We start from the raw sequence: 23089 nt of genomic DNA on the forward strand, positions 1-23089 counted from the left end.
GGCTGGTCTCAGTGCTTCAGAATGGACAGCTGCAACATTTCCTGTAGTTGCAGCAGTTCTTTTCTGTTCTTCTCTCTCCCGTCTCTCTGGGGGCAGACCAGCCTCAAGACCTTGGCAGTGATGGCTGCAGGGTAATTCCAACTGCCAGCTATCTCACAGCCCTTTTCGCAGCCTGCTTTGCACAATCTGGCCAGTGTTGGTGAGCCTGCCTTTCTCAACTGGAGAAGCTTCCCTGTATCTCTCTGTCTTATTGAATCACTGTTTAATTTCTGAGCTTATCAGACCACGCCACACATCATGTCTTCCTCAGCTATACCTCTTATTTCCTTTGCAGCTCCTATTGTACATGTAATTCTGGGAAGTCTTTTAGGATAAAGTTTATATGAAAGGGCACTATACCAAGCAAAGCAGAGTTTTATTGTACTGTACCCCATTAGGCCAGCACACAGAGGTGTGGCTGTTGTGCTGAAGTCTCGAAGTGCTTGGGGTCATTAAGTCAGGGGAGGGAGGGAGAAAAGGTGTGGTTCCTGAGGAACTGGAGCCTAAGAGAAGCTTCAAGAGTTTTTCCCCTTGTTCCTCATCAGCTACTTCTCCCCCGCCTTTCATTGGCCTGTGAGTGCAGAAATTGAGAAGAGGGTGGTGAGAGCTGCTATGTTTGTACCCTCCCCAGTCTGACTCCCATAGCCCTTCTGAGAATGGTTGTCTACAGAGGCAGCTCACCTAGGAAAGGAGCTGCCTGCAGGCCATGCTGCAAAATACATGGGGCAGAGATGCCCCAGCTCCTGCAAGCCAGTCGGACAGGACTCCTCTCTGTTTATGAATTATGTAAGGGTCAATTATCCCAGCCTCTTCTAGGCACCTTGCCTGGACTCCTCACCATTTATGGATCAGGTTAGAGTGGGTGTGGTACGAGCCCCCAGGGAAGTCTGTGTGAGAGAGCCTAGGAGGTTTGTGAAGGGGAGATGGTATGTGTGAGAGAGACCTTGATGTGCTTATGAGACTCAGCGAATGCAAATGTGTGGGAAGGGCTGTGAGTGACTTTGGAAGGAAGAGGGTGTTTGAGAAGGAGAAAGGAGGATTTGGGCATCCTGGGGAAAGAAAGAGGTAGGTATCTGTCTTTGTGAGGGAGGATGGCAGAGGAAAGGGGACAGCCAGTAGGGAAAAAGAGGTGTAAGGATTTGGGTAAAGCTGGTTAGAAAATAATGAATTTCAAATTTTTTAAAAATGAAAATCAGGGACAGATTTTTCCAGAATATTTTTCCCATTTTTCAACCATCTCCTGGATGGGTGAGGGGAAAGGAGTGTGGAAAAGAGGACACATCTAAGCAGGAGTAGGGGGCACATACACATCATTATGCCCTGCCTGCCCACATAAGATGTGGCTGTTGAATGCATGTTCAAGTTCTGCCTTCACCTGGGAAAAATAGAGCTATAAGTTCAGTTGCCCGTTTTGCCTATAAAACATAAACTGTATCACTGACGGTGTTCATCAGCAGAGACGGCACTGAAGAACATTGCACTGATGACCAGCAGTTAGAGTTGCTGGATAATGCAGATATTATTCATTGTTTTTGTCTGGTCACACATAGAATAAGCTGTGCACTGTACAAGCGCAAAGATGAAATCAGTTTTTTTAATTGATTCTGACACAAAATCAGCAGAATTTTAATAGGCCAGAGACAGATGAAGTTATCAACAGACGATTCCTCTCGGGTCAATGTATTCATTTCATCTCTTTGACTGCAAAGTGATGTATATAGATTTCAGAGGATACATGTAGAAACAGTATAAACATCCTTAATGCATTCAGAGCATATTAAAGAACAATAACACAAAACAGGACGATTTGCTAAGAATTGTATGATGCATCCTAGTTTCATGGGAGGAAAATGAAAATATCACCTTTCCCTGCAGTAGCAATGGCCTGATCCATTGCAGAGTTTTACTCTTCTCTGCAATGCAACTAGAATCAGGCTCTTGGTAACAGGAAAACACTGTATGCCTTCCCTCTGACCATTCATATAGAGTGCATAGGCACAATCCACCCTCTAGTGGGCAAAAAAAAGGATCTTTTCCATATTGTATGTGGTATTTGATGACACAAACTCATAGACTTTAAAGTCAGAAGGGTCCATCATGATCATCTTGTCTGTTCTCTTGAACCTCACTCAACTGATCATGTAATAAGCCCATAACATCTGGCTGAGTTACGTAAGTCTTGATTTAAGTACTTCAAGTTGCAGACAATCCACCATTTACTGTAGTTCAGAACAGCAAGTGACCTGTCATATTTTAATGAAAAGGAGGTGAATACTGATTTTCAGAAGTCAATTGTTTAATCATGCAATTCAGAATATTTCCTCCAAGAAAAACGTAATTACAAACACTTGAAAATATGTATGCTTAAAATGTCTAAGTACATGTATGTTTAGCATAAGTATGTCCCGTGTACCATTTTTAAAATCTGCTAGATACCAGCCATTTCTGTGATATAAGTATTGGCTAAAGACGTTACTATCTAAACAATACAATGTATCACAAGTAAGCTGACATGGTTGAGAATAATATACACAGAGGAAATCGTTAATTCTTCAGTCTTAAAGGGCTGAAATGTACGGAAAACAGGAGTCTCAAAAAATTTGTAATAAGGTAACAGTCTGATTGCCTAAATGATTTACTTGGGAGATTACTGCATGCACAGGATAGCACCTGAAAGCACTGCACTCAGTCTCAGGCAACCACAAGATGTAACGGTGGAAAAGGAAGCTTGCTCTGTAGTATCTCAGTATACTTCATTTTTTTTTAAATTATCCTTGAGTTGGCAAAATCTTGGACCAGAAGATTGGTTGCTCTAAATTGAGACCAATTAATTGAGATCAGAATCTTGTGCCTTTTGCACTTTCTTCTTTGTGGGGGAAAAAAGAAACAACACTCCTGCAATGCAGTACTGTTTTCACAACAGACTAAAGATGTCTCTAATAAAATGTAAAATACAGTGGAGAGCCCACACATTATGAACTGTTACATACGCACTGATATTTGAGACCTCTTTTCCAGTTATTTCTTTAATCATCGTTTTTATAACTATATGTAACGAACAAGTGATTCAAGACTTTATAAAGTATACAATCACTGCTTTAACACCCAGCAGTGGCTGTGAAAGCCAGCCCCTTACCCCGTCCGCCCTCCCCCTGCAGCTGGGGCTGGGAGCAGTGCCGTGTCTCCGGGTCAGGAGGCAAAGGCTGCTAGTAGGTCCCGGACAGGGGTCAGGGCGGGCACGGAGCTAGTAGCAGAGCCCTGGCTGCAGGGCCATCGGCTGGGGCCCTGGGAGTGGGGGGACCGGGCACCCGTCCTTGGGCATGGGGCCAGTGGGTGGGGAGTGGGGCCAGCGCCCCAAAAGCAGAGCCTGGGTGCTGGCCCCAGGCACAGAGCCGGAGGCCAGGGCGCAGGACCAGTGGTCAGGACCCGAGCTCCAGGAAAAGGGCTGGGGAGTGGAGGCATGGGCACGGGGCCCCAGGATCGGAGCCCCAGGCATGGGGCCAGAGGCTGGGGAGCAGTGCCAGCGGCTGGGACACAAGCCCTGGGCTGGGGAATGGAGGCCTGGGTGCAGGGCCAGCAGCCCCACATACAACCTGGGGGTGCTGCAACACCCCCTGCACCTCTAGTTCCTGAGCCTGTGACACCCAGTACTGTACTATAATTTACAAAACAGTTTTCATAGTGTTGTATTCCAGTTACACATTAGAGCTCAGTGGAAAAGATGCTGTGATATCTCAGAGGGGCAATACATTTGAAATTAGAGTGGTTGTGGAGAAAAGATGTGTTTATAATATGCAGTATTAAGTACTGTGGCATATGGTTTTTCCATGGAACTCTACATGCCTTTTGTGAAACAATGATTTTAATTTCAAAACATGTATAATTATAGGTTTTATGTAAAAATTGGTCTTCATCAGAATAAAATTTCAAGAGCATTTGAAATTTGATCAGGTCTGAGTGAATGAGCCAATTTCCACTCAAAACTGGTGAAATTTCACCAGGCTATTTTTGTTTCCAAATCTGAACAAATACTTCAAAATTAAAATGAAATGCCAAAATTTCTAACTGCCAAGGTTTTTGAATTTGTTCTGAAAACACTCTTCACAGCCAGCTGAGCAGCAAGACAGTAGGAAAGATAGATCAAAGCGCCAAACAAATTTCTAAAATAATTTTGTTTATATTGTTACAGAACAGGAACTTTTTGCACTCGTGTCTTGTACAGTGTTGAGACCATTCAGTGCTTAATAAATACTAATAAAACCTTATGATAGTGGATGTACATAATAAGAATATAGTGTACTGCAGTATTTGAGAACATGGGCTAAAAAGAGTAGCATTATCATAGACTCAAAATCCATTCTTCACTCTTTATTGAGGGAAAAACCCCAGTCAAAGAATGGAGAGTTGGGTGCTCAGGGCTGTTCGTTAAATTTTGGTGGTGTTGAGAATATCACAACCTTTATGGCTCATGTGTGATCCACTTTACCCGCATGCACAAGAGAGCAGGAGGGCAGAAGTCTCCCTCATCACCTGCACAGGGGGGGATTTTCATCACCCTGGGGGTGGGGGAGGAGGCAAGAGCAGCCTCTGCAAGGTGTCTATTCTCCCTCCCATAAAGGTGAGTGAGCAGGGGCAGGGACCAGGTGGAGCTAAGGCCGAATGCATTGGCCAGTACAGATGAGGAAGTAATCAGCACTAACTATCATGATGGAGCAGATTACTTCCTCCCTGGAGCAAGGTCACAAGATTGTCTTTGCTCTGCTTTCCTGGGGAAGCACAACCTTGCATTGCTCCTTACTCAGGGCTTGTTGCGGAACGACAGTTGAGTCCTTAGCATTCATTTTATCAGTCATTTCGTAGAACACAGCAAGTGGTTTAATGCATGTGGTAAGAAAATACCAAAGTCTGTTCATTCTACAACTTGACTTAATTTCCAAAAGGAATTGTAAATGTTACAAAAGAGAGACACAGTTACAGAAAATGAACTCTTTCTGTCTTCCAAAGAAATCAAAAAGTCTTCAGAATAATCTCTTGAACAAAATAAAAACCACCATCATTTACCCTCCATATTTTTCCCCAAAGGTAAGAAAGCAAGATAATTATGTAGTACTAAAAGGAAAACAACTTGAGTTCAGTAAATTAGCTGTTGCTTTTTTCATTGTAGAAAATACCACTTCAATTCAGTAAAAGGTCAAATACACTTGGGGTACTTAAATTCTCCTGACCTAAAGCTTGATTAATAGGGAGAGAACAAATGTAAATTTTCATCTTATCGCTACATTTAAATAATTCTTTTTGCTTATTAAATATAAATAGCAATGGAAGAATGCCTATATCAGTTCTATCTTGCATATGTCTTAATTGGCTATAAAATTAGATACGACTACTGAACTAGGAGAAAAGTAGAAATATGTTTAATAAATAAAATATACTGAAGATGGAGGGCCCTGCATTTTAAATACAGATTGTAATACACAGCAGGAAGAGAGGAAAAGGGAACTTTTCCCTAATGAATAAATACATTGGGTCAAAAAAGAAGAAATTTAAACAATTTTTAAAAATAATTTAAAGAGTTTCTTTGTATTGAATAGAAAATTATGTGTAAAATACTGCACACTCTTGTAGCTCTATATAAGTAATATAGGATATGGTAGTGCACCTGTTCTCAACCAGGGGTACGCATACCCCATGGGGTATGCAGAAGTCTTCCAGGGGGTACATCAACTCATCTAGGTATTTGCCTAGTTGTACTACAGGCTGCATAAAAAGCACTAACTCAGTTAATACAAACTAAAATTTCATACAGACAGTGACTTGTTTATATTGCTCTATATACCGTACACTGAAATGTAAGTACAGTATTTATATTCCAGTTGATTTATGTCATAATTATATGGTAACAATGAGAAAAGAAGCAATTTTCTAGTAATAGTGTGTGGTGACACTTTTGAATTTGTATGTCTGATTTTGTAAGCAAGTAGTTTTTAAGTGAGGTGAAACTTAGGGTACACAAGACAAACCAGACTCCTGCAAGGGGTACGGTAGTCGGGAAAGGCTGAGAGCCACTGCAGTAGTAAATTGGCCAGGAAAATCAAGAAACAGAAGGTACAATATATACTTTTCTGTTCTTTGTATACAAATCATATTATGAATTATGTGCATAGATCCAGAGGAAAATATAGTGTAGTGGTCAGGGAGGAAACTGTGATAATGCTTTTGTAATCAGTCTTATAAAGCAAAACTCTTGTAACTCTTTATTCTGGCTAGTCTATCCCCATACTACACTAATGATCTTATTTATCTTATTATCTGATTTGAAAAAAATGCTTCTTTGACCTAATGCGGTATGTTGAAAAAGACATTGCAACTACTATTAAGACAGATGACTGCATGATCCACTAGACCATGCAAAATAGTGGATGGTCAAGTGGATTACATAACTCATGATTTCTCATCCTGTTGTGTCACTAGCAAGTTGCATAGCCTTTCTATGCTTCCATTTGCTCCATGGGCAGAATCAGGCTATAATACTTGCCTACCTCCCATGAGTACTGCGGAACTTGAATTGTTAGATGTTTGTGCAGCACTTTGAATTTGCACAGTGTTAAGAATTAGAAGACACAGCATAAATGCTAACTGTAGTATTACATGATCATCATCACTCCAAGCCAGTGAAATTGCTGCAGGGCAAAGCTAATCATGAAAATTGGTGACTGTGTACTTATTGGATTATTTCACTGCTACAATAAAACACATTTTCTTCAGAGTCTCAGTAATGATCTTGGTCATCTGTCTTTGTAGTCTGGGAAATGTTGTAGTTCACCATATAATAAATGTTTAGAGTTCTAGCTATCAGACTCGCTACCTTTTTTTATACATTTTATCTGTGTAATAGATAGCCTGATAGCCTTAAAGGCACAATACCTTTCAATTAATGACCATCTACCCACAATCCAAGATAGCTAAATTGTTACCTTTTATCGGGAAGCATTTCATAGTTGATTCCATTTTCTCCCACATGTGCTTTAGGTTACCATGGCCTTTATTGTGAAGAGGAATATAATGAATGCCTTTCTGCACCCTGCCAGAATGCTGCCACCTGCAGAGACCTTGTCAATAGCTATGAATGTGTATGCCTTGCTGAATATGAAGGTAAAATATGTTTTTGTCTCTTGTTGTGTAAGTATAGCGTACTCCACATGCTTTTAAATGCCTTCTTTCTGGATAACAAAATTATGAAGTGAGGAGGTAAGTTGTGGTATGCCACTGCATAAGGTAGGAAAATTAATTTAAACTAGGTCCTGATCCTGCCCCGTTACTCAAGTGATTAATTCTTATTTACATAAGTAGATCCACTGAAGTCAATGGCATTACTCATATGAACAAAATTAACTTGAGTAAGGATTTGCTTGTTCAGGTTATTACTTTGTAGGCGTACTAGTTTATTCTGTTCCCTTTAAAGATGTGAGTTAAAGTGATAGTTTTTTTAAGAGGCTGTTGGATATAGTTTGTAATCAGTTGTTGCTGGGAATCGTTACCTGGAGGACTTCCCAGATTTCTGTTGGATTTTCTCTAGTGTAATTAGTTAAAAACACAGAAACAAACACCTATATTTAATGCTCTCTGCGGTGAAAAAATACAAATGTAACCCAGTTATCTGGAAGTTTATTTGCAAATCATAAAATTCAGAAGTAATGGTAATTCAATAAACACTCCTCCATGTTCACTAAAATCAATGTCATATCTGATTCAACAGATTCTGCTTTCATATAACATTTCCTAAGTATTTTGTAAAATAAAGAAAGAAAAAATTGTTTACGTTTTGTTTATCCAGAATATTTTAAGAATAGATTTATTTAGTTTTCAGTAAAAAAGAGTAAACCATATATATGTTTTGTTTTTACACACACAGAGAGAGCGAGAGCTCAGTGGTTTAAGGAACATTAAACATGTCCTCAAACAAACAAACAAAAAATCCTTCTCTCTTTTGACTGAAGCTCAGTCAGCTGCTGCTTGAGGCTAAGTATATATTTCATATTGATGTGTGCTCTGTTCTTTGGCACTAGATAAAGAATGCATCATTCCAGTGGCCAAGGATGAGGAATTAACCATCAGCTTTTCAGTGACAATGAAAACAGTGGTCTTTTTGAGAGTGCATTGGCTTAGACTTAATGTTAAACTGTCAATTCCACAAGTGTATCTAGCCAAAAAATCAAAAAAACCCAAAGTTTTAACCCCTAAAATTATAGGAAGTTAATTTTTTGCATTTGATTGAAATGCCAGCATGAGGCTCAATCCTATAAACACTTTTTATAAGGCATTGTGCCTTCTACTTTGAGTAGTTCCATTAGGCCTGATTTTCCATTGCCTTGCACTTTGTGTAGTCACCTACACCACTGTAAAGTGGGTATAGAACATTACTATCACCTACACCTACTTTGCACTGATGTACGTGACTCTACAAAGCACTGCAGAGCAGTAGAGAATCAGTATCATTTATTTTAATAGGACTACTCACGAGAGTCGAATTATTCAAATGCATAAGGGTTTGCATAACTGGGCCCATAAGATGGACACTAAAAATATTTGCTCATTAATTTCTAGGGAGATCTTTCTTGGGTGCAAGAGAGAATTGTCAGGCAACATTGAATGCTTTGTTTGTAAATTTTGGAAACCTTTGTCTGATTTGGAGTCTAAGGGTATGTCTACACTACGAAATTAGGTCGAATTTATAGAAGTCGTTTTTTTAGAAATCGGTTTTATATATTCGTGTGTGTGTGTCTCCACAGAAAATGCTCTAAGTGCATTAAGTGAATTAACTCGGCGGAGTGCTTCCACAGTACCGTGGCTAGAGTCGACTTCCGGAGTGTTGCACTGTGGGTAGCTATCCCACAGTTCCCGCAGTCTCCGCTGCCCATTGGAATTCTGGGTTGAGATCCCAATGCCTGATGGAGCTAAAACATTGTCGCGGGTGGTTCTGGGTACATACCATCAGGCCCCCGTTCCCTCCCTCCCTCCATGAAAGCAAGGGCAGACAATCGTTTCGCGCCTTTTTTCTTGAGTTACCTGTGCAGACGCCATACCACGGCAAGCATGGAGCCCGCTCAGGTAACCGTCACCGTATGTCTCCTGGGTGCTGGCAGACGTGGTACTGCATTGCTTCACAGCAGCATCAACCCATTGCCTTGTGGCAGCAGACGGTACAGTACGACTGGTAGCCGTCATCGTCATGTCCGAGGTGCTCCTGGCCACGTCGGCCAGGAGCACCTGGGCAGACATGGGTGCAGGGACTAAATTTGGAATGACTTGACCAGGTCATTCTCTTTAGTCCTGCAGTCAGTCCTATTGAACCATCTTATGGTGAGCAGGCAGGCGATACGGATTGCTAGCAGTCCTACTGTACCATCTTCTGCCAGGCAGGCAAGAGATGAGGATGGCTGGCAGTCCTACTGCACTGTCTTCTGCCGAGCAGCCATGAGATGTGGTTGGCTTGCAGTCCTTCTGCACCGTCTGCTGCCAGCCAAAGATGTAAAAGATAGATGGAGTGGATCAAAACAAGAAATAGACCAGATTTGTTTTGTACTCATTTGCTTCCCCCTGTCCCCCGTCTAGGGGACTCATTCCTCTAGGTCACACTGCAGTCACACACAGAGAAGGTGCAGCGAGGTAAATCTAGCCATGTATCAATCAGAGGCCAGACCAACCTGCTTGTTCCAATAAGAACAATTACTTAGGTGCACCATTTCTTATTGGAACCCTCCGTGAAGTCCTGCCTGAAATACTCATTGATGTAAAGCCATCCCCTTTGTTGATTTTAATTCCCTGTAAGCCAGTCCTGTAAGCCGTGTCGTCAGTCGCCCCTCCCTCCGTCAGAGCAATGGCAGACAATCGTTCCGTGCCTTTTTTCTGTGCGGATGCCATACCAAGGCAAGCATGGAGGCCGCTCAGCTCACTTTGGCAATTAGGAGCACGTTAAACACCACATGCATTATCCAGCAGTATATGCAGCACCAGAACCTGGCAGAGCGATACCGGGCAAGGAGGCGACATCAGCGTGGTCACGTGAGTGATCAGGACATGGACACAGATTTCTCTGAAAGCATGGGCCCTGCCAATGCATGCATCATGGTGCTAATGGGGCAGGTTCATGCTGTGGAACGCCGATTCTGGGCTCGGGAAACAAGCACAGACTGGTGGGACCGCATAGTGTTGCAGGTCTGGGACGATTCCCAGTGGCTGCGAAACTTTCTCATGCATAAAGGCGCTTTCATGGAACTTTGTGACTTGCTTTCCCCTGCCCTGAAGCCCATGAATACCAAGATGAGAGCAGCCCTCACAGATGAGAAGCGAGTGGCGATAGCCCTGTGGAAGCTTGCAATGCCAGACAGCTACCGGTCAGTTGGGAATCAATTTGGAGTGGGCAAATTTACTGTGGGGGCTGCTGTGATGCAAGTAGCCCACGCAATCAAAGATCTGCTGATATCAAGGGTAGTGACCGTGGGAAATGTGCAGGTCATATTGGATGGCTTTGCTGCAATGGGATTCCCTAACTGTGGTGGGGCCATAGACGGAACCCATATCCCTATCTTGGCACCGGAGCACCAAGCCGGCGAGTACATAAACCTCAAGGGGTACTTTTCAATAGTGCTGCAAGCTCTGGTGGATCACAAGGGACGTTTCACCAACCTCAACGTGGGATGGCCGGAAAAGGTACATGATGCTCGCATCTTCAGGAACTCTGGTCTGTTTCAAAAGCTGCAGGAAGGGACTTTATTCCCAGACCAGAAAATAACTGTTGGGGATGTTGAAATGCCTATAGTTATCCTTGGGGACTCAGCCTACCCCTTAATGCCATGGCTCATGAAGCCGTACACAGGCAGCCTGGACAGTAGTCAGGAGCTGTTCAACTACAGGCTAAGCAAGTGCAGAATGGTGGTAGAATGTGCATTTGGACATTTAAAGGCGCGCTGGCGCAGTTTACTGACTTGCTTAGACCTCAGCGAAACCAATATTCCCACTGTTATTACTGCTTGCTGTGTGCTCCACAATATTTGTGAGAGTAAGGGGGAGATGTTTATGGCGGGGTGGGAGGTTGAGGCAAATCGCCTGGCCGCTGGTTATGCGCAGCCAGACACCAGGGCGGTTAGAAGAGCACAAGAGGGAGCGGTACGCATCAGAGAAGCTTTGAAAACCAGTTTCATGACTGGCCAGGCTACGGTGTGAAAGTTCTGTTTGTTTCTCCTTGATGAAACCCCCCGCCCCTTGGTTCACTCTACTTCCCTGTAAGCTAACCACCCTCCCCTCCTCCCTTCTATCACCACTTGCAGAGGCAATAAAGTCATTGTTGCTTCACATTCATGCACTCTTTATTCATTCATCACACAAATAGGGGATGACTACCAAGGTAGCCCAGAAGGAGTGGTGGAGGAGGGAAGGAAAATGCCACACAGCACTTTAAAAGTTTACAACTTTAAAATTTATTGAATGCCAGCCTTCTGTTTTTTGAGCAGTCCTCTGTGGTGGAGTGGCTGGTTGGCCGGAGGCCCCCCCCCCCACCGCATTCTTGGGCGTCTGGGTGTGGAGGCTATGGAACTTGGGGAGGGGAACGGTTGGTTACACAGGGGCTGTAGTGGCAGTCTGTGCTCCAGCTGCCGTTGCTGCAGCTCAACCGTACACTGGAGCATACTGGTTTGATCCTCCAGCAGCCTCAGCATTGAATCCTGCCTCCTCTCATCACGCTGCCGCCACATTTGAGCTTCAGCCCTGTCTTCAGCCCGCCACTTACTCTCTTCAGCCCGCCACCTCTCCTCCTGGTCATTTTGTGCTTTCCTGCACTCTGACATTATTTGCCTCCACGCATTCGTCTGTGCTCTATCAGTGTGGGAGGACAGCATAAGCTCAGAGAACGTTTCATCACGAGTGCGTTTTTTTTCTTTCTAATCTTCACTATCCTCTGGGAAGGAGAAGATCCTGTGATCATTGAAACACATGCAGCTGGTGGAGAAAAAAAAAAGGGACAGCGGTATTTAAAAAGACACATTTTATAAAACAGTGGCTACACTCTTTCAGGGTAAACCTTGATGTTAACATTACATACATAGCACATGTGCTTTCGTTACAAGGTCGCATTTTGCCTCCTCCCACCGCGTGGCTACCCCCTCAACCCTCTGCCCTTCCCCGTGGCTAACAGCGGGGAACATTTCTGTTCAGCCACAGGCAAACAGCCCAGCAGGAACGGGCACCTCTGAGTGTCCCCTGAAGAAAAGCACCCTATTTCAACCAGGTGACCATGAATGATATCTCACTCTCCTGAGGATAACACAGAGAGATAAAGAACGGATGTTGTTTGAATGCCAGCAAACATACACTGCAATGCTTTGTTGTACAATGATTTCCGAGTACGTGTTACTGGCCTGGAGTGGTAAAGTGTCCTACCATGGAGGACGCAATAAGGCTGCCCTCCCCAGAAACCTTTTGCAAAGGCTTTGGGAGTACATCCAGGAGAGCCGCGAATGCCAGGGCAAATTAATCCTTTCACATGCTTGCTTTTAAACCACGTATAGTATTTTAAAAGGTACACTCACCGGAGGTCCCTTCTCCGCCTGCCAGGTCCAGGAGGCAGCCTTGGGTGGGTTCGGGGGGTACTGGCTCCAGGTCCAGGGTGAGAAACAGTTCCTGGCTGTCAGGAAAACCGGTTTCTCCGCTTGCTTGCTGTGAGCTATCTACAACCTCCTCCTCATCATCATCTTCTTCTTCGTCCCCAAAACCTGCTTCTCTGTTGCCTCCATCTCCATTGAAGGAGTCAAACAACACGGCTGGGGTAGTGGTGGCTGAAACCCCTAAAATGGTATGCAGCTCATCATAGAAGCGGCATGTTTGGGGCTCTGACCCAGAGCGGCCGTTCGCCTCTCTGGTTTTCTGGTAGGCTTGCCTCAGCTCCTTAAGTTTCACGCGGCACTGCTTCGGGTCCCTGTTATGGCCTCTGTCCTTCATGCCCTGAGAGATTTTGACAAAGGTTTTGGCATTTCAAAAACTGGAACGGAGTTCTGATAGCACGGATTCCTCTTCCCATACAGCGATCAGATCCCGTACCTCCCGTTCAGTCCATGCTGGAGCTCTTTTGCGATTCTGGGACTCCATCATGGTCACCTCTGCTGATGAGCTCTGCATGGTCACCTGCAGCTTGCCGCGCTGGCCAAACAGGAAATGAGATTCAAAAGTTCGCTGTTCTTTTCCTATCTACCTGGACAGTGCATCTGAGTTGAGAGTGCTGTCCAGAGCGGTCACAATGGAGCACTCTGGGATAGCTCCCGGAGGCCAATACCGTCGAATTGTGTCCACAGTACCCCAAATTCGACCCGGCAAGGCCGACTTAAGCTCTAATGCACTTGTCAGGGGTGGAGTAAGGAAAGTAAAAATTTTAAGAGCCCTTTTTAAGTCGAAATAAAGGGCTTCATCGTGTGGATGGGTGCAGGTTTACATCGATTTAACGCTGCTAAATTCGACCTAAAGTCCTAGTGTAGACCAGGGCTATATAAAAGTCTGGTTAGAACAAAATAATGTGGTAGCCTCTTTCTCTGTGCTGGTTAACATAATACACTGATGTTGAACTGTGCTCTTAAAAGAACTCATAACTGACTTACAGAATTTTGCCAAGTATTCTGACATAAGGAATACTGTTTGAATGGGCAAGGATAAAGCACAAGCTGAAAAGGACATTGTAAAACAAGACTCAGTGTATGCATAAAACAAATGTATTACCAACTAAATTATGTAAATCCTTCTCATTCTCATTTTCATTCAGGCCTGCAGAATAGTATTATTATTATTATTTATAATTTGTATTACAGCACCCAAAGACATAAAACATAAGATAGGTCCATAATTGAAGAAATTACCATCTGAATAGATCAAAAACAAAAAACACACAGACAAGAGATAGGGGAACAGATATAAGCATAGAAGTGATGGAGGTGAAATGTGTCATGTTTCCATAAGGGTAGTTAAGCTCTGGACTAGGCTTCCAAGGGAGGTTGTGGAATCCCCATCATTGGACATTTTTAAACACAGGTTGGACAAACACCTGTTGGGGATGGTCTAGGTTTACTTGGTTCTGCCACAGCACAGGGAGCTGGACTTGATGACTTCTCGAAGTCCCTTCCAGCCCTACGTGTCTATGATTCTGTGTTTCATCTACTAATTTTGTATTGTTTTTTTCTTTGCTTTCCCAGAAGGCTCTATTCCAAGTTTTCCCACCAACCCTCTTCAGTTCTCTTACTGCCTTTTTCCAATCCTCATGCTTCCACGTCCCTCACCAATCTAATGTAGCTAATAGCCATTAGCTAACTTCCTAACCAGTTACCCTCCTCCCTCCAAGTTACTCTCTCTTCCCGCACTTCTCCAGCAAGTCAGTCTCTTGTACCCATGAAACAGCTCACTGAATCTGGAGCTATTCATTGCTGGGATTATAAAGATGTGCCCCCTGTAATCCTGGCATATCCATCATTTTTGTAGCATGTCAGGTGAAAACAATCATTTGATACATCATTTCCATAAATATATAGTAGTAATACAAATAGGAAAACAACTGATAGAAATTGCACAAAACACTTTCTCTGTATACATTACATCTAATCAAAGTAGTTCTTTTAGATTAATTTCATTTCAGCCATATCATTATTGAAACGGGAAACCAGTAATATTTATCATGAATGGGCAGAAGGCTAAAATGTTTTCCTTAAATTCATTTTAAGCATGTTGTAGTGAATGTGAACGGTTTGTAATTTAGTAAATTTCTTAATATACTTTTATAAAATAGCTGATGCCAAAGAGTTCAGATCTAACATTGACTGTAATTCCTGGCAAATATCCGAAGTGAAATAAATTTGTGTCTTGTTGAGGCTATTATTTCTGAGAAATGTAATAATGTTATCATACATATAATCATAGTTAGCAAAGGGTAGCACAATCTGTTGAATTGGAGTTGATGTTAAAGGGGCATCATCAACTTGAAAAGTGTATTTCTCTCTCAATATTTTTGCCTTCTACTCTTACAAACGAAACATAAGATGAAAACTTACGAATATCTGAAAGAGACTGGGTGTAATTGCTCTTCTAATTTTTCCTATTTATTTTTTGCATTTCACAGGACTTTCAGTATCATGGTTTTCGTTTGTATGTTTAATCTGTTTTACCTTTTTTTTTGTGCAACCAGGGAGAGAGAGAAAAAAGAGAAATGTGACTATAAAACCACAGTACTGGCAGGGAGATTCAGATGAAGATGTAGTATTTGAAACTAATAATTCTTTGTTTTGTTGTTTTGTTAATTGATTAGATTTCAAGTTGGTGGTGCCTCTGTAAAGTACGTAATCTTTATTCAGGACAATGAAAGGCAGTACCAACAAAGGTCTGTGAGCATAGCTCACAAAACTACCCACAGAAATTAATTACTTATAGTTACTTAAAACTAATCATTTTGACCCTACAGTACGATCAGTGAAGTGGTACCCTTATGTCTGCATGGAGTAGTCAGCATTTCAGCATATTGTATATTATATAATATACAAAATATTGCATATTATAGTGGATCACAAAGTAAAGGGGATGAATTATGCAAGCAAAAGCAACCAACAGATCAAAGGTCAGCCTGCAAATGCACTACTCAGTTTTTACATAGAACAACCACCAATGCATGCTTAAATTTATCCTGAACAAGTCTATATCATTACACCTGTAGGACTCCGTAAACACTTAAGAAAATGAGTAACTTTATGAATGAAAACAGTCCCATTGAGCTCAGTGAGGCTACTTATGTGGTAGTGTTTTCAGAGCTGATACGATATAATATATGATACCACTGTGGTAGTGACCTCTCTCCCCAACCCCAGTTGGGAATCTACCATCCTTTTCTACCTTGTGCCAGATAAGGATCACACACACTGCTGCAGAGTGAAACCACTGAGTTCACACAGATCAAGTTCTGAGGCAGGAGATCAAGGAAAGAGGGATGGGGCTTGCCAGTCAAATAAAATCATATAATGTTAACCTATATGTTTGAATAAGTGGGGTTTCTATTTTTATTGCCTTGACAAGCCATAGTCCATCTGAGCCTACTGGAAAGGAGAAAATAGGCTTAATAATGTGTACTTATTATATTTTAAGTTTCATATTAATTGGAACTGTTACTGAAGATAGCAACTGTTATTTCCATTGCAGAATATTAAACAGCTGGCCAACCTGCTTCTTTATTATACCATTGTATAGCCATAGAAACTCCCTTGCTGCCATTGTCTGAGAACAGGAACTGGCCTGCTATGCCTGAAGAGGTGACATAGCCTTGATGAGAAGGGGAGTCCAATGTTTTAAGACCAAATCACCATAAAAACATATGACCTGAGTCTGATCTTGCATTGGCTTTACAATTGTCTTCAGCAACTTACTTGTGAATAACGTTGGTGTCTGAGAGAAGAACAATCATTGCCCTCATTCCATATGGCAGACAGCCCACATTCTGATTTCTGACTAACCATAAGTACAAATAATGTCAATAACGCTAATTTATCATTCTTAGGACGGCACTGTGAATTATACAAAGATCCTTGCATTAACATCAGTTGTCAAAATGGTGGCACTTGTGACAGTGAAGGTCTAAATGCTACATGTATCTGTGCACCTGGATTTACAGGCAAGTAATTTGCAAATAACACAAAAAGTATAATTGTTAATCTCAGTGTCCAAAAGAAGGCAAATGTCAAGTATATGGCATCTGAATCTGTGTGTCTCCATATTCTTTCATATAATGAACAAGTTAAAAGGGACATTTTAGAGGATAGAAATGATATAGCAGTAGTATCTTGCATTGTACTTCTGGGAAATAATGTAAGTACAGCTGAAACTAAATTTTTAATGCAGTACTGCTTTGAATTATTGTACCAACACAGGGGCCCGAACCAAATCACTAAATCTGAACACCTCTATCTATGGTGTCATCCACATCCAAATATTGTAACTTGGGACCCATCTTTAACATTAGTTATTACTTGTTTTAGTTGTCAGAATAGCATGTTTTTTAAGGGAAAACTACTTCATTCTATACTAGTTTATATTTTATATTCCCCTTATGATGCCAATGAGGGTAGTTATGTGACTTGGAACCTCACAACATTTTGATTAACAAACTAAGCACACTAAAATTAATGTACATTAAATGGTTTAAAAACTATTAGGTCTCAAAATGGAAATAGCAAATAATCATCAAGGGGGTCTGTTTCCAGTGGTCCCACGGGGATTGGTTCTTGGACCTACACTATTTAACATTTTTATCAGTGACCTGGTGGAAAACATAAAGTCATCACTGATAAAATAGGCAGATGAGACAAAAATTGGGGGAGTGGTAAATAATGAAGAGGACAGGTCAGTGGGATTGCTTGATAAACTGGACACAAGCAAATGAACATTTTAATATGGCTAAATGTGAATGTATACATCTAGGAGCAAAGAATGTATGCCATACTTACAGAATGTGGGATTCTATCCTGGGAAGCAGCAACTGTCAAGATGTTTCGTAGGTTGTGGTGGACAGTGAGCCGAACATGAGCTCCCAATGTGATACTGTAGTCAAAAGAGCTAATGCAATCCTGAGATGCATAAACCGGGAAATCTCAACTAGGAATAGAGAAATTATTTTACCTCTATATTTGGCATTGGTGCAGCTGCTCTGGCACCGCTGTGTCCTGTTCTGGTGCCCACAGTTCAAGAAGAATGTCGATAAATTGGAGAGGGCCCAGAGAAGAGCCACGAGAATAATTAAACATGAGAAAACATGCCTTGTAGTGGTAGACTCAGAGCTCAATCTGTTCTCCAACACTGACAATTTTTAAATCAAGATTGGATGTTTATCTAATTATTTTGGGGAAGTTCTATGGCCTGTGTCATACAAGAGGTCAAACTTAGATGATCTGACCTTGGAATCTATGAAACTATGAACTGCTGGAAGGTCTGTGTTACTAACGACACAGGCATCTATTGATAGGAGAATTCATTTCTCTCTTCTGTATTACTGGTGCTATGGTAAAGTTTGAGTATTGAAGTTATTTAATATTGGTCCACATATTCTTTTTATACATAGGGTAACATTCACCTCTGAGGTACTCTCCAGAATAACTCTATTTCAGTCAATTTCAGCTTTACACTGATGTGACTGAGTTGCAATTGATTAACACTTGTAAATGCTGGTGTAAATAAATCTGTTTTATGTTTGATGATACCCAGAAGGTGTCGTTCTTGTAAATAGTATAAAAGTGTTCGATATCCTAATTAGGTGCTTCTTTGAGGCATGCTACGTTAAAGAAAAAAGCACGAGAGGAAATTTATGGAATCATATAGTGTGAGGCAATTCAAAGTGGTATAAAAATGATAAATTAATCATTCAACACTTGTTACAATTCCCATAATGGTGTCCCTTTAATAAAATCTCATGTTAAAATTTTTTAGTAAAGATGTTTGCTTCGGGCTTTTTAGGAAATGAAGTTGAGCAATAGAGGTAAAAGTTTAGCTATTGCAATGAAATATCTGAAAAATTCAGTTCTCCTAAAATATGCTAGTATTTCCTGACGACAAAATGCCATCATCTACCACATAATATTTTAGCCAAGACTTCATTATTCTCAGTATTATTGGTATTTGAAATTCATATTAAAACATTGCAAAACCAAGGGCTTTTTGGCCTGATTCTCTCCTCAGACTAGTTTTATGTATAATTTAACTGACGTCAGTAGAGTTATTCCTGGATAAGTGGGAAGAAAAAACCTGGCCCTTGACTCAACCTTTCTCAGTAGTTAATACAATCACTGGATGTGAATTCATGTTTTAAATGTTGTTTGGAGCTGTCCTGATAAAATATCTGTATAACACTGTAGAAATGCAAATACTAAATGTTGTTACTTGGCATCAGGTGCTCACTGTCTTTTGTGCCAAACACAAATAATTCCTAAATGACTTTATAACTTCATTAACAATTTTTGCTAACAGGTTTCCTTTCAGCTGAGAGCCTAGCAATCTCAGGGCATGATATCCATTGGCTCATGTTCTTTTTCATCTAGTAGCCCATTTCCATTGGACATGCATGCCTATCATTGTATATTAAGATGATTAATACTGCTGTATATTGTCAATCCTAACTTTGTTTTTCATACCATATCTGCATCAAATTGTTTTTTTCCTTTAACATGCCTGTAGAAGTGGTTATGGCTTAAAATCAGTTACATTTTGTAACATTTTTTGTAGTCTAATGACATTTGAGAACATGCTGTTAAAAATTTTTGATGCTGGACTGGGATATTTAAATAATAAGTATGAAGTTTTGAAACCTCTTATGGTTTCTCCTTCAGATATGTTTTTAATGACCTACTCTTTGTTTGATGTTGTTAAATGCAAAGACCATCTATTGTATATACTTTAACAAATACATAGAAAAGCTGCAGACCTAGAAACAGGACCTGTAGGCATTAAGAGTAGCTGCCACAAGCTGAGTCTTTAAAACATGGGCCCAACACTAGCCCCTGTTATCTGTCTACTACTGATCTCACTTGGTGGCAACCTCCCCATTCATTACTAAGGTTTCCATTATTGTTCCTATAGTTTCCAGCAAAGGGACACCTTATAACTAAGAAACACTGTGGAGGAGCAATGTGCTCTTCCACCATCTCCATTATAGATTGGAAGAGAGGCAGGTGATCTGCTGGTCTACTTGGGATGCACTGTTATGGAGAAGACTGGAGTCCTGCATTGTCTTGTAGCCCAGTTCTGTGCTTATAACCTCATTATATAAAATTCTTCTGTCTTACACCAGTGTGAGAGAGCAGGATGTAGTCCATTGACTTCAGGAAAGGTTGCACAGGGTATAAGTCACTGCAGAATTTGGCCATTGATCTTTCACTTCATAGCTTGGAATGGGCTGGAATGTTACAGAGGCGGTGTATTTAGCTCCTGGAGAAAGCACAAGAGTGACCTCCTGGGACAACTAAGGAATGGTGATGATGTGTTCTAAAGAGAATCTTGCAAGTCCTAGAAAAATAAATGGGAGCCATGTGTACTGTATACATCCAAGGGCTGACTTTGGCTTTAAACCTTTAAAAATATCTTTGCACTTGTTAGTTCTCATATGCAGAGTTGTGGTACATTTATTGCACAGTTCTGTAGTTTGTAGTAGTTTTATATCACAGTCTCTTTTCCCCAGAAACTGATTGCCCAATTAATAAAGGGACAGTTTTACAAATGGTCTAGTTAATAGGCAATCAACTCCAAGTCTTCTAAACAGACATAAAGGATTATATTTATTTCAGGAAACTAATTAATTTGGACATTGCTGGGTTATAATCAACCTTGAAAGACTGAAAGTTGTTAATATTGCATAGAATTGGTTTAGTTTTAAAAATATAGCAGCAAAATGTAGCTGCTACTAGAGGATTCACTAAAGTAAACAGCTGTTCAACACTCTGTGTGACACATCTGTTTCAGACTAGATTTTAAAAAATAACAGTTTGAAAATGCTCAGGTAAGCAAATATACTAATTGGATGGTATTGAAAATGGCAGATCTGTCTACCTTGAACTATTATTGGAATCTAAATAAGGACTTCATTTTGTTACATAATATGTGTTTGTTGTAAGCTCTGAAGTGCTTATATTCATCAGTTTGCACATCCAGAGCAAAGGTATGCAGCCAATTTAGTCATTTTGCCTCATTTTCAAATTAATATGATTGGCATAATCCAAACACACTGCTTTTAAGCTAATTTACATCTGTCTTGATGTTCAGTCAATTATGTAAAAGATAACTGTCAATTTGTCAGTAATATATAAACACATATTTATTGTTTTAAATCATATGCTGCTTTCTGTTAGATTAACAGGAGAATATTATTTTGGGCCTGATCCTGTGTGGTCCTTCCACAAACTTAAATAGGACTTGAGTCTTCACTTCATGGCAGCCCTTAATAGCTAATGAATTGATTGTATTAACTGGTCTTACTGTACTGACTAGTTCTATCACATTTGACTGGGGAAGAAGGATGGTCTTGTATTTCAAGTAAAGGCCTGGAAGACAGGTGATCAGGGTGAACTTAGTGAAGTCAGTTAGTGGTATCTGAGGCCTAGTTCTTTGACAGTTGTAAAAGCATGTTGAGATTCTGAGATGGAAAGTGATATATAACTGCAAAATATTGTTTCACCAAAGAAAATTATAGATGTTCAGCTAATTCAACAAAAAAATGTCACAAATGTGGTCTTTATTCTTTCAATAAATGTTTGATATATGAGGATGAAATAACTAATACTAATGACAACATTGTGAATCTAGCTAACTTTTGCTTTTAGTGACTGAAATGACACAACTGGCTTGACAACATGATACATCCACAAGCATCTTTATTTTTTTACTTTAAGGTGAAGAATGTGAATTTGATATAAATGACTGTGACAGCAATCCGTGTCACCATGCTGGGACTTGCATAGACCAACCCAACGGTTATACGTGCCATTGTCCACACGGCTGGGTTGGAGCAAATTGTGAAATTCGTAAGTGTTACGAAGATTGTTTGTGTTGCTTTGTAATAGCCTTTTGATATATGTGTAACTCATTGTCCTGGAAACGTCTAATAATGGACCAACATTATACTAAAAGAATCATAGGCAGTTCTTAAACAATACCTCGATATGCACAGAATGAAGGAAAATGCACTCTAAAAAGAATTATAATGTAGCAAGGTTGCATAAAATCCTAAAATTAGTCTTTTAGACCAAATTTTCTAAAGTGTCCACTGATTTTTAGATGCTTCTGTTTCTGGGTGTTCAACTTTGAGACACCATATGCCTGATTTTCAAAAGTGCTGAGCACCCATAACTCCAGCAGAAGTCAGTGTGAGCTGTTGGTGCTCAGCACCTCTGTAAATTGAACCCAAAGTGTCTCAAGGCGGGCACCAAAATTGGTGGCCACTTCTGAAAATTTTGGCTGGTGCACCTAGTGATCGCAAAGTTTAATTTCACAATTGTGATTACATCTTAACTCGGTAAACGTAAAGCTTATGGGCCTGATCAGTGATGAGCTGCCAAAATCTTAACAGCTGGTTCCCTCCTCACCCCATGAGGGGCTTGTGGCCTGCCCTGGACCCCTGCCGCATCCACCCCTCTCCCCGTCCCATGATTGCCCCCAGAACCGGGCAGGAGGGTCTCGTGGGCCACTGTAGTGGGTGCCCACCCCACCCCTAAGAGCCAGAGGGACCTGCCGGTGGGCGAGGTAGGCAGTCCCGGCAATGCTTACCTGGGGCAGCTCCCGGGAAGCATCCGGCAGGTCCCTCTGGCTCCTAAGGGCTGGGTAGCATAGCTCGGGGGGAGCGGCCACTCCCCACACTTATCACATCAAAAGTGGCGCCTTAGGCGCCGACTCCGTGGGTGCTCCGGGGCTGGAGCACCCACAGGGAAAATTTGGTGGGTGCAGAGCTCCCACCGGCAGCTCCCCGCCCCGCCCCATACCCGGCCCCAGCTCACCTCTGCTCCGCCTCCACCTCCGCCCCTGAACGCACCGCCCTGCTCTGCTTCTCCGCCCGCCCCCCCACTTCCCGCGAATCAGCTGTTGGCACAGGAAGCCTGGGAGGGCTGAGAAGCAGGCTGTGGCTTCGCGCTCAGGCTCAGGGAGGCGGAGGTGAGCTGGGGCAGGGAGCGGTTCCCTCCCCCCTGCCCCACCGGTTACCTGCTGCAGTGTGGGCAGCCCTCCTCGCGTGCCCCCGCCCCAGCTCTCCTCTGTTCCACCTCCTTGGGCCTGAGCACAAAGCCGCCGCCTGCTTCTCAGCCCTCCCAGGCTTCCCATGCGAGCAGCTGATTCACGGGAAGCTGGGGGTGGGGGGGAAGGGGGAGGCGAGAAGCGCAGTGGAGGTGAGCTGGGGCAGGGCGGGGAGGGGGCTGCACCCACCAAATTTTCCCCATGGGTGCTCCAGCCCCGGAGCACCCACGGAGTCAGCGCCTAAGGTGCCACTTTTGGCCGGCTGTTAAATTTA

At 42.0% G+C, this 23089-nt stretch overlaps 1 protein-coding gene across 1 annotated transcript in view; it reads left to right on the top strand.

Annotated features, from left to right (window-relative positions):
- Positions 1-23089, top strand: part of DNER (delta/notch like EGF repeat containing) — a 277010-nt gene that overhangs the window by 237443 nt on the left and 16478 nt on the right. Inside the window, exons 9-11 of the mRNA XM_077826768.1 lie at positions 7069-7191; positions 16610-16723; positions 21483-21614. Of these exons, the coding sequence (XP_077682894.1) occupies positions 7069-7191; positions 16610-16723; positions 21483-21614 (369 nt within the window). The remainder of the gene's footprint in view (positions 1-7068; positions 7192-16609; positions 16724-21482; positions 21615-23089) is intronic.

This window comes from Eretmochelys imbricata, chromosome 9, assembly GCF_965152235.1.
Source record: "Eretmochelys imbricata isolate rEreImb1 chromosome 9, rEreImb1.hap1, whole genome shotgun sequence".
Lineage (NCBI taxonomy): Eukaryota > Metazoa > Chordata > Testudines > Cheloniidae > Eretmochelys > Eretmochelys imbricata.